The 12,555-nt window shown below is 40.0% G+C and overlaps 1 protein-coding gene across 15 annotated transcripts in view; it reads right to left on the bottom strand.

Moving 5' to 3' along the window:
- Nucleotides 1–11,960, bottom strand: part of LRCH3 (leucine rich repeats and calponin homology domain containing 3) — a 73,276-nt gene extending 61,316 nt beyond the window's left edge. For all 15 annotated transcript variants that reach the window (XM_054204541.1, XM_054204534.1, XM_054204548.1 and 12 more), the window contains exon 1: nucleotides 11,684–11,960. In XM_054204541.1, coding sequence (XP_054060516.1) covers nucleotides 11,684–11,921 — 238 coding nt within the window. In that variant the 5' untranslated portion in view covers nucleotides 11,922–11,960. The remainder of the gene's footprint in view (nucleotides 1–11,683) is intronic.
- Between the last annotated feature and the right edge of the window lie 595 nt (nucleotides 11,961–12,555).

Genomic DNA, 12,555 nt, shown 5'->3' with positions numbered 1-12,555 from the left:
AGCACAGAGAATTTCTCACAATTCTACTCAGGTCTTTTTGTTTGTTTGCTTTTGTAATCCCCAACAATTGTCAGGTATCAGATACATTTCTCTTTACTACAGTAAGAAAGCCCCAGAGACATGTGTTGTAGTCATTCTTTATGAGAGGAGACCCCTTCCCCAAAACAGAGGGGACAACACCTCATCCAAATTATCTCAGAATCTGCTCATACAGCTTGCAATTCATGCTCCTAAAAACCCCTTGTATTTCCATTTATTATGTATTCAGCATGGTCAAGAGCTTGAAAGAACTGCATCATATGGGAAGGATACAAGCAGGTTTAAAAAAATATAAAAAACTTACATTTCTGTCTGAAAATCTATTTAGATAGGAATAATAATAGTGATTATTAAAACTGTAAAACTATTTTTTCCATTTAAACACTGGAAATCTGGCAGCACTGTGCCAACAATTGCATTATTGATGAAAATACGTGGTTTTGCCTTTTATTTTACATACCCAAAGAGAAAGAAATGTCTTTTAAGAAAAAGGAATATGAACTGAATAATATTTTAATTTTATTCAAATGGTCTAGTCTCAAATTGATAACATGTTATTGAAGTGGAACTTCTACAGACTTATTTCTTAATCACTTTCTGAAGCAGCACTACAGGGACTGCGAATAGAAATTATACTGCAGTAATGTTGACACAAAGAACAGATTAAGAGATGCACTTCTCACTTTAGCATGTATTGGTGAAAGCAGAGATGGCAGATACTTAAAAGATTGTATCTGTGTTACTCAGTTACATAATTCACACCCAAATCATGTGCACTAGAAACATGTGGGGGAAAGAAGTACTACTTCTGTTGTGCCTTCCCATCTCAAAGTGCTGTGTACTCCTTCACTAACAGCCATAAACACAACTCTTATACCTGTTCCACAACAGCAATTTGAATAGAATGTTACGGTGCAGAAAAAGTTAAATTCAAGAAAAACATACAAAGTATGTTAATTTCATACAGAACACAGATTTCTAGCAAGGAAAGCCATGTTCAAAGATTTATTTTATTAGTACTTTGATACTTTGGTCTACATGAAATTCCATGAACTGGAAGAGATTCTTGTGTTAAGTAACAAAAATGTTCTTTTGAAAAAAGCTAGAAGAGCAATCAAGCTTTGCAACCCCTACTACAGTACTGCCAAGGTATCTTCAATGTCTTCAGGAATAAATTTTTAGAAAACATGGTATGTAGAGGTGTTTGTAGCCACAAAAGTATCCTCAAATACAAAATATAAGTTCCATATCTAGCATACAAGTAGTTTGTACCATGCTCTTTATTCATGCTTATCATTTTTCATATTTATTCAACATGATCATAACCACCTGCACGCTTGAACATGTGATGAATGTAATGATATGGAAAAAGCATTGAAAGTTAAATCTGTAAAAAATATGGCATATCACAATCCATAAAATTCTCAAAATAATTACAATACAGTTGTATTTTTGTAACCACTCCCATTCTTGATATCTTAAAAGTACAGTCCCGGGAAAAGTTAATTCTTCAAATTATAATAAGCCAAGTCGGAGAGAAACTACGGCTTTACCTTCATATTAAGGTTTGGGGTTTTTTTAATAAGCACATTAATACTCTTAAAACTGTATTTCTTGTAGTATAAATAAACCTTCAGATGAACAGTAACAGATTGTAAAAAGAATGCTTTTGAGTAGAGAACTAGCCGCCTTCTTACTCTACATGAAGAGAGAATAAATCTCTCACTTAACACCGTTTACTAACATTCACCATATCGATTAACCATGAGAAAGAAGGATGTAATATTTCAGGAAGATTTTAAATAGTTGCTGTGCACTTGGGCTCTAACAAAATAAACGAAAATCTTCTACCTCTTATTTCAAATAACAAGGTAATTCTTTTTCCCCCCCAGGGAAAATTAAAAATCAGCAGGGATAAGAATTGTGAACAAGTATCTTAATAACAAAAATATAAGAAAAATATGTTAAGTTCATCACAATAAGAAATTTGCAGTTAAATATTGTCTCGTGATAAATTATATGACAGGACCTTTAAATTGAAAATTCAATCAGAAAAGCTGTTTTTAAATAAAATATTTTTCAAGGAGTACAGGAACTAAAAGACAAATTGAACAGTATTAGTTACGGGGTAGCGGGGAGGGAGGCAGTATTCTCCATGAAAATTTCCTTTGAAAAGGAATGATGAAAAGCTAGCATTTAATCACCAGTAAAGATTAGCAACAGTGATGCTTCTAGGCTTTCCTTCTTACACTACAACTTTTAATGGTAATTATAATAATCTTCTGATACATAGGCATCCTTGAATGATGGGACATCATTTACCTGCACGGCAGCAGAACAGAGCCATGCAATACATAATACTTGAATATTTTGCAACACATTTACAGCTCAAATGATCAACCTGCTGTTTTAGCATAGATGGGTTCCAAGGACAGTTCTTTTATCCTGCTAAGCACAAATCTACCCACCCCTTGGCAATCCAGCAGAATAAAAGGGAGATATAAATAAGGAAAAGAAGGAACATAAACCAGCAGATATTTTATGGTTCATAACCACATTCAGTCACTGCCCTCTACAAAAACATTTATCCCATAGCTGAGCTTGGAGTCAATGTAGTGACAAGCACCTAATTGTCCTGCTATTATTATGCTCAATGACTCTCTTACTCCTAGAGAACAGCATGTATGACACCAACTCAAAACCCAGTAAAAGCCCTGGGCTATGACTGAACCAAGAGGTAATATATATGGCCATAAATTACAGTAATAATGAATTAAACAGGTTTAAATTACTAATTGTCTCATCAGCACTCTAAAATTAACGTTCTCCTCGGATTTAAAGGGAATTTTCTACAAAATGTTAAGATACTGATTATTCCTCTTTTTATCATGCAAACAACTTGGATGAGAAGTATTGAGTTGGCAATGACAGGCATTTGAGACAGGGCAAGATTAATAAGGAAAGAAGAAAAGGTTAAGACATGGAAGCTGGGATGATGGAGATGAACAAAAGTAATTGGGGGCAGAAGAGACAGAGCTGAGATAGTAATATATTGCTGGGGACAAGACATATGACATGAACACTTAGGGGAACTCCAACCCAGTAAAGCACAATCCTCTCCCGTAGCAAGTACAGAACCCAAGACCTGCACATCCCATCATTCCTCTGCTCTCAAGCATCTGTACAGCTCAGAGGAAGAGCATCCCACTCTACAAACAGGTCCCAGGGAACGACGACCTACTGCTACCTTATTGACTCAGGTAAGAGAGACCTGATGGACGTCAGGGTTTGAACTGTGCTGATGAGTCACGTGGATGTCAGCATGATTCCACTTAACTGAATGTAGAAATTCAGCCTGAATCTCTGACTGAAATTCAGCCTGAATTTAGAATTCAGTGTTAGGAAAGTAACCTGAAAAAGGTGCTGATATTTTGTACAGCGAAAACTCAGTTAAAAACTTCTGTAACACTGCTAAATCAAGCACACAGAGGGTATAGTCTATAATCAAAGATGCCCACGTAACTTTAATCACTCATTTCCTGTGCATATCTACTGTCCACAGGTCTTTAATTAACAACCACATACTACTTTTCATTCCTCTTCAAGATTTTTCTGCTCAAGTAGATTTCTTCAGACAAGATGAAATTACTGTAAGAATCAGGACTGATCACAGTAACAGTCTTACGTAAAAGACTGTCTTTGAAAAAACATTAGGGAAAAAGCAAGGAATGCTGCTTTGAAAAAAATAGATTGCATTCTATCAGTGCCATTTATTTCCTTCACAATACCAAGCAAATCTTCTAAACTAATTTTTCCAAAGGTAGTAATTAATCATGTACTTCCATTTTTCTAGATGTTGGGCTTGATTTTCAGTACTCCTTAGGAGTCACCAAGGCATGTGAAGTTATTAAGAACTGCTTTTAAAAAAAAATAACTAACCTCTAATAGCTCGGCTGACTGAAAGTTCAGGCACCAAGTGTTTTAAATTTGGTACCCCAAAACAGCAGATGCTTTTAAACTTTGTACAATTCCAGGCTTCATATATATATAAAATGCAGTAACATCACCTTGCTTCACTTCTCAGAAATTACATGAAAAACAGCGTTTGAAAGCTTTTCAATAGTAGCAAGCACTACCCAAAAGTCCAAGGCAAGAATAACACTTTTATGTATTCAGAGCTAAGTTTCAACAATAAGCAGAATAAAGAGACTAAAATTCACATGAGTCACTGAACAATGGGGAAAAAAATAATGAATAGATGCTCGCTAATCCTACTGCCCTCTGCACAGAGCAGACTACGGTTAAAAACCCTACGTTCCAGACACCTGGAGTAAATATCAAGTGGGATTTTTTAGGCATATCCTCATTTTGGAGTGCTTGAACTACATTTAGAGAACACTATGACTGTAAATACTTTAACTTTCAAATCAATAACATCACCAGCTAGAAAAGAACAAAGACTCTCCTCACTCTTAAAGAGACTTCTGGGCTCCGACAGTGAAAGCAGCGGTTTGAAGTGTAGATTCATAAAGGAAGCTGAAGTAAAGGACTATCGGGACAGTTTGGGGGACTTCAAAGTGAAAAATAAAGCCCTTTTCCTGCATATATACAAGAGTATTAACTTATGCAAAACAGTCCTAAAAAGAAAAGACCACAATGTATTACCCTTTGCCTCTTCTCTAAATATCTGTAATTCAGAAAATTAAAGCAGCGTTTTAACTCTAATGTACTGATAAAGTCTAACCGCCAAGACACTTTTAACATGAACGGGTTTTCATCCCTCCACTTTGAAGAGGGGTCACAGCAGATAAATAAGAATGCATACTGCATAGCCCATGACTTCAGCTAAATACAAAACTGCAATTCATTCAAGCTGTTTGGCTAACGTTGGAAACCACGAGATCCAAGCCTGATTAGTTATTAAAGAGAGAAGAACACTTGAATTGAGTTATAGCCTTTTCATTAGCTACCATGTAATTTTATTTTTAACACATGCTATATAATTTGCAGTGTTTGTTGTAACTAATTCTTTACTGCTGGTTCTTCTACTGAAGAAACTAATTACGTCTACTGCATTCTAAAGCTAAACCTAAACCATCAGTTTAAAATTACTTGCATAAAATAATGAATTTTGCCAAATGAAAGCATGAGATCCAAATCTGTCAGCAGTAAAATTTCACTGAATGCAATTCGGCTCCATGAGCCATACTGTAAAGAAAAAATTCCTAGGCTCACTGACTCATAGGCTAGCACATTTTTGTACAGAAAATAATCAGCAAATTTACAAGAGATCAGTGCTAAAAGGTTGCAAAATAGAGTTAAGTTGTGATTTCACAATTGATGCAAGTCAATTTAAGCTTATATATCTACCAAAACAAACCATCTCATTCTCATCATCCCATACAGTCTTTCCACCCTCTCTGTTTGCTGGCACTCACACACACATGAAAACGCAGCGAGCTCTCCAAGGATTTGATCCAACTAGTTACTGGCTGAGTTTTCAGCCAGAAAAGTATGAAACAGCCTGCTGGAAGGCAGTATGATTGCTGGTGTTGACTGTGCAGCAGGAGATGAAGACAGAACTTCCCCTTTTGGCATCAGCATAGAACTTGGGTCACATTAGGCTGTGTATTTACAACTGACTTCAGGGAGTACTTAACCAATATAAATTTGCTACCTCCAAGCACAGGTATAGCCACAGGAGAAGAGGACTGGAAACACCATGAGATAAACAAAGACATTTCCTTTTTTCCTGGACTCTTATTTTGTCCTTCATGTGACTGTAGGACTCAATATATTCACCTATCAATCCTCCTCCTCTTTACTTTTTATGTAGTTAAAGTTATCTCAAAAAATATAACTAAGAGTATGTATGCAGACAAGACAGTATTAAAAAAAAAAAAGTTTGATCATGATGGAGGCAGGCAAGTGGAAGACTACTAGGTAAGTAACTAGTACAAAGGCAACCCTGAACACCACTTAGAAGAGTTGACTGGTAGCGAAAGTTTGTTGTGGGACTTTTTTTTCTTGTTTTGAAAGATCAACTCGCTAAACAAAGGCATTCCAAATGTCACGTCTTACTTTTATTGCAGCAAGGCTTAGAAACTACAAGCTCAGACTCCACTTTCACAGTTGCTATAAAACACTAGGCAAAAAGACTGTCTGTGCGCCAAGAACCTTTGAGCATTACTGCAGGCCTCAGCTCTCCATCAAAACCCAACACAACCCACTCAACAAAAACAAACTATAAACTATGACAGCCAACTGCTCTCTGCATTTTGAGGGTAACAAAAAAAGCAAGATAACTGACCTCAATTTACCAAAGCACCACTCGCAGATAATTCCATTAGTCTACACTAAAAATTGCCAGTATTTGTGACAGAACACACCATGATATCCAGATGTTCTAATAACAGAAACATAAGAAGAAAGGAAATAAGAGGGAGCAAATTACAAAGGGACTGACAGAAGCTATATTACTGTCTAGTAACAAGCTAGATTACTGTCTAAAGTTTAGGGAAAGATTGTCATCCTCCCTCCTTCTCACCCCTACAGCTATTAGAACCTCTGGACAATGTATTTCTGTCTGGGTTTTGATAAGGGTAGAGGCAAGTATACAAATCTGAGCACAAGACTCTGAACTACCCTAATGAAATGTTAGGGTTTGACTTTTAGTACTGAAACTTTAGATAATCTAAGTACCAACACTGTAAACTCTTCTGACAAATAGTCTGCAACTTGAACAATGAACAATCCCATTTCCTTCCAAGTTATTTTAAAGGTCATAATAAAATTACATTCAAGATATAGTAATCCAAAGAGACTTTTTTCAACCAACTATTTAATTTTAGGATGATGTGGATTCTGCTGTTGTGGCTTTAAGAACAAATGTTTGGGAAATACGGACACTGCTGTATGAGCCATATTGTACTTCTCAAGCTGTTTTACATTTCATCAGGTAGTATCAACTAAAATTCTGGCAGGAAAGAAAAATACCAGTGAGACCTCTTACCGCAGAATGCTCACATAGTCACTCTAATCCTTCTAAATGCATGCAAGCACTTAGCATGTAGAAGTTTTATTGACAGTATGGTCAGATTTTACCATTTCTATGGAGAGCTGCTAAGCAGAAAATTATAGAGATACCTTATTGGCAAAGTCATTCAAAAGGTAGCAGCCAACAACTTTTTTCTTCCTTTTCAGAGTCTTGCTATCCTTTTTCACTATTAATATATTCCAGAAACAAGACATAACACTCTGCATGTAATTATCTTACTAGTTGATTTCCATACAAAAGCCATTTCTTTTATTGCATAAACCCACATATTCCCATCTTCTCCTTTAAAAATGGAGGCAGTGAGTGGTTTAGACAATTACGGCTGTCTTGAGGGGTTTGACAAATAACTTTTCTGCTCAATGTATGCTTTAGGCCACTGGGAAAGCTGTCAAATAATGACATCAGAATCTACATTAACACTGGCAAAATGCAACTGTGCTTCCTTTCATATTTAACTCAGATCGTTTATGGCCATTCCTATTCCCTGGTCACAAAAGAGAGGGGAATGAACAAATGGGTTGTAATTCAACCCAGATAAAATGGGGATAGATAATGCAGGTTCAGTGAAAGAGTATGAAAGAAAGAGAAGCATGTCTTTGCTTTGTTAATGAAAAAGCTTGCTCATTCTTCATCATCAATGAGCTTTGTAAGCTTGAGTCACTTCCTAAAACTCCAATTAAGTTGTAGGGGATGAGCATAAAGAACAGCTGCTTTCCCCTCTTTCAGTATCTAAGTTATTATTACACTGCATTTCTTGTACATGAGCCATCCCACATGTACAAGAACATTAGATGGACTACTGCATTACACGCTGTGGGGAGCTACCTTCCCGCTAAGCCATTCCAAAGCTCTCAAGCATAGACCATCCCATCTTCAATTTGATTTTATATTATACGATCTTAATTCCAAGACAAAGCACAAAACAACCAGAAACTCACTATTACTTCAATGCCTGATGAAGTTACCTGCTGAGTTCTGAGAACAACCCTGAGCACCTATCTTGGTTTAAAAAGCCACCTGTGGGTCTTCACCACCTGGAAGACAGCAGTGCTCAGAAGCAGCTGAGGCTTTGACATTACTAGAGAATTCACTTCCCAGTGAAAAGCTTAGTGACTGAGGCAAACGATTAATGAGGAACTTAGTTTTTCCACTGATGCCTACCAGAAATATATATTTAACTTCCAGAATAAAAATGCAGCAAAACCGATCTGGTCATATGGTTTAATTTTAGGTAGTCCTGTGAGGAGCACGGAGTTAGACTCAAAGATCCTTATGGGTCCCTTCCAGCACAAGATATTCTATGGTACTATGATCTGTTTATGAAATATTTTTTCCGAAGTTAAATTACACCTGCTAGAAACTCAGCTCTGATGATTGTTTAGTGAGTTGTTAAGAATGGTACCTAGAAGCTATCACAACTTGAGCACCAGGGTTAGTATTACTGTCAACTCTGAACACATAAAAGATCCAAAAAATGTGACCTTCCCATTGATTTAATGTTTGAAACTGTACCTTACAACTGACATCTACTTAAAGGGATTCTCCCCTCACCCATCATCAACCTCGAAATCTGCACAGAACACTCAGCTACACTAGATCTAGCATCTAATCTCTAACGCCCTGTTCCTACTGACCCGCTTTGCTGGTTCATCTGCATTATTAACAGCTTCCAGGCAAGGCCAGTGATTCTGTTAAGGCTTAAGGCAATGCCGGATGCTGGCTTCCCTAGCAGCGTAGTTACACTAATGAGGGATGTGATTCATTCCCACCTCTTTAGCATCGATGCAGTTACAGTGACATGCAATTACTTTTATTACTGCAAAAACGGGAATGAGCTATATCAGTATAACATGCTCCACACTAGAGAGGTGTCTATTCTGGCATATAAAAAGTATTAAGATTTGCATATACGTTGTTTTATCTTCAGTTTTATAGTTTGGGAGTAATTCCAATGATTTTTATGAAACTCCACACACACATACCCCACCTGATGTGCTTCGAGTCTTTGCAGCACAGCACACAGGAAGACACTTGGAGTCTACAGTCTAGGGGGTTATTTAAAGTGTTTATTTTAAGTGTTTACAACACCTAACACATAATATACATTATACCATATTATTTGTGGCTACTCCCATACAAAAGAATTGCAAGTTGCACAGGAAAGAAACTGACATGGGGAAAGAAGTGGATTAAATTTGTAGCTGAGCACTCAACCAAAAACTGGGGGTCAGAAATGCTTGCATGGATTTTTCTCCACTGCCCAGCCTTAGTCAAAACAAAAGAGTCATAGAATAGAACACACTAAAAAAGGCACAAGATGAAGTTATTCACAGCAGCCTTCAAAACAGAGTAGTTAAACAAAAAGCATCCCCCCAATAAGCTTTGCTTCTTACAACTTAAGAACAGTTCTAGCTATTTTCTAAGGTTCATTGTGATGATAAATGCACAAAAGTGAATGGTATGCACGGCCGCTTATTAGCATTTAATGCTTCTTGAACAACTACAATGCAAATATTCATCACAATAGATGGGAACCTTGGTGGAAACAAGAATTCCCACAAATTGTTTGAGTACAGTAAATGAATAGCATTATAAACAAAAATCCCAAGTCCCTCACAAACAGGTATGTTGCATTTGCCTACAGATCAGCCCATTACACATTCATTGCGCAACTGCATTTGTAGAAAACCCTTTGGACAAAAAAAAAAAATTTACACCCTAACAAAAAGTGTTTGGTATTTATAGATGTGTTCAAGTCAAACCACATTTGTCTCTCTTTTTTTTGTATTACTGACAGATTTTCACATAAGTAGGATGTTACAGAACAGAGTATGAAGTCAGACAATTTTAAAGGTGGCTCCATTTTGAATTACTTAACTGACACTGTATCAACACACTAACAAACACAGTAACTTTTAAAAAGTAATGTTTGGAGTTTATTTCTTAGCTTCTAGGCTACAACTCAACACAAAACACTAGAAAAATCGAAATGACCACATAGGAAGTAATCGAAGCTACAATCAAATGGCATAGTGACACCTTTTAAAACTACTTTTACTTCACTTAATCAACTAGACAATCAAAATAAACATAAACTACATTTGCTCTGTATAATGCATTAAGAAAACGCCTACATCCTGCACGAACCCTCATAATTTCCTAAGTCTCATCTCTCTATTCAATACCGTAATACGTAAACATACTCCGCAAATGTGGTTTTTCTGATCAAGATGCTTACAGGAGAAGTATACCTTTTTAGTCTACTCCTATTAATATATTTGAGGGGCAGAGGGAAAACCCAGTCCTATCACTTACTGTACCTTGTAAAGTATTTCTTAAAAATCCTTAATATTTTTATCCATATAATACAGGAGAAAAAAAGAAAAAGGACATGATTCCATAATTCTGTTCACAGTACCTTTTCATACCTTGCTTATGGCTGTCAGAAACGACAATAACAGAAGCATAAGAGCACAATCATAGAATGGTTTGGGTTGGAAGGGACCTTAAAGATCATCTAGTTCCAACACCCCTGCCTTGGGCAGGGACACCTCCCACCAGACCAGGTTGCTCCAAGCCCCATCCAGCCTGGCCTTGAACACCTCCAGGGATGGGGCAGCCACAGCTTCTCTGGGCAACCTGGGCCAGTGTCTCACCACCCTCAAAATAAAGAATTTCTTCCTAATATCTAATCTAAATCTCCCCTCATCCTATTCCTACACTCCCTCATAAAGAAACAGTTGTCTTTAGTGTATACACACCTGACAGCCCTTCTTGGAAAGTTGTTTCCCCTGTCAACAGCACAACATGAGAGATGGCGAGGGTGCGTATCTATGCATATACGCACACAGACACTCACATACACATAGATCAGAACAAGAATATGCCTGGCTAAAACCACATCAGTGAGCAGCAGTACTGAGAAAAGCCTCATAACTCTGTTTAAAACAGCCCCCAACAAGGGAAACGCCTCTAGATGGGAGACGACGAAGGAAAAAAAAAACAAACCAACCCAAAAACCCAACAGATCGAGAGAGCTCATCGGCCAGAGCCACGGAGGGCAGAGGAAGGAGGAGTACCCTGCACAGCTCTCCTCCATCCTGCCTCGCAGTCTTCCTCTCTCGGAGGAGAGGAAGGGCGGAGAGCGAAGGGGGAGGAAGCCGAAAACACGAAGGAGAGAAACGGCCCAAGTGGAGAAATCTGCCAAGCATCGCCTCCCGTGAGGAGAAATCCCCCTCTACACCCACACACACGCTCTTTAAGAGAAATTAGGGGGGGATCCCCCCAGCCCCCGCCCAAACATCCACTGAGGAAACTTCTCCTCCTCAAGCATCCAGCTTCAATTTGCTGAAGAGACAGCAAATTGATTACCTCAGCTTCAGTCTTCGTGGGGGGGCTAGCTGTCCGTCCCCCCCCCCCCCCAACGCCCCCTAAGGGGGCTTTGGTGGGGGGGGACACACACAACCAGCCCCCAGCTAAGCCCTCCCTGAGGGGGACCCGCGAGGCCCCGCCACACCGGCTGCCCTCAGCCCTATCCCCATTCTCCGTTGTCTCGCCCCCCCATCCCCTCAACGCCCCGTCCCTCACCGGCTTGGGTGGTGTCGCTGAGGTCGTGGTTGGCGGCGCTGGCCCGCGGATAGTCACGGAGCTTCCTGCCGCTCAAACTGAGGGTACCGCTGGCCGCCGCTTCTTCTAAGGCTCGGTCCAAAGAACGGCTCCACGAACCGGGACCCGAGGGACCGGCTGGGGGAGAACAAACCGACGCGCTCCCCGACGGCATCACGGCAGAGCCGCCCTCCGGCGCCGACAGCACCGCGGCCGCCATTTCCCCCCCGCCTCAGCCCGCCGCTGCTCGCTCCGGCTTCGCGCGCCACCGCGCAGGCGCGGGGAAGCCCAGGGGCCGGCAGGCAGCGCGCGTGCGCCAGCCGTGACAGGGCGCGCAGTGCGCATGCGCAGCCCGCGGGTACGGGCAGGGCGCGGAGCAGCTACCCAAAATAACACGGAACATCGTGTTTTCGGGCCGACTTTTCCGCTCGCCTGGGGTAATCGCCTCCCCTTGACAACGTCTGCAGTGCCCGCGTACCCTTCTGGAATTCAGAAAACTTCTAGCTGACCCACCCAGGGTGGGATGCCACACTGGCTGCCGGGCACACCCCTGAACCAGGTGGCAAAAGTACCAACGGCGTCATATTTTTCCCCTTGATGTCATCAGTCATTAGAAGGTTGCACTCTTTGACACGTCCGAATGAATGGCAGTCTTACTCTAGGACAGCAGAGATCAGCTGCTTACACAGACAGCAGACAGCCCGGTGCCGAGGCCCCCGCTGTACCCCACGCCTTATCCCATACACGGACGGGCAGCGTATTTTTTTTCCCTGCATCACCGATTAATAGCAGCGGCCGTTGTCTTTCAGGGACTCCGCGCTGATGCTGCAACAGCAAGTCTGGATGACAGCAAG

Source organism: Rissa tridactyla, chromosome 6 (assembly GCF_028500815.1).
Source record: "Rissa tridactyla isolate bRisTri1 chromosome 6, bRisTri1.patW.cur.20221130, whole genome shotgun sequence".
NCBI lineage: Eukaryota > Metazoa > Chordata > Aves > Charadriiformes > Laridae > Rissa > Rissa tridactyla.
This window is presented reverse-complemented; position numbering and strand designations above follow the sequence as displayed.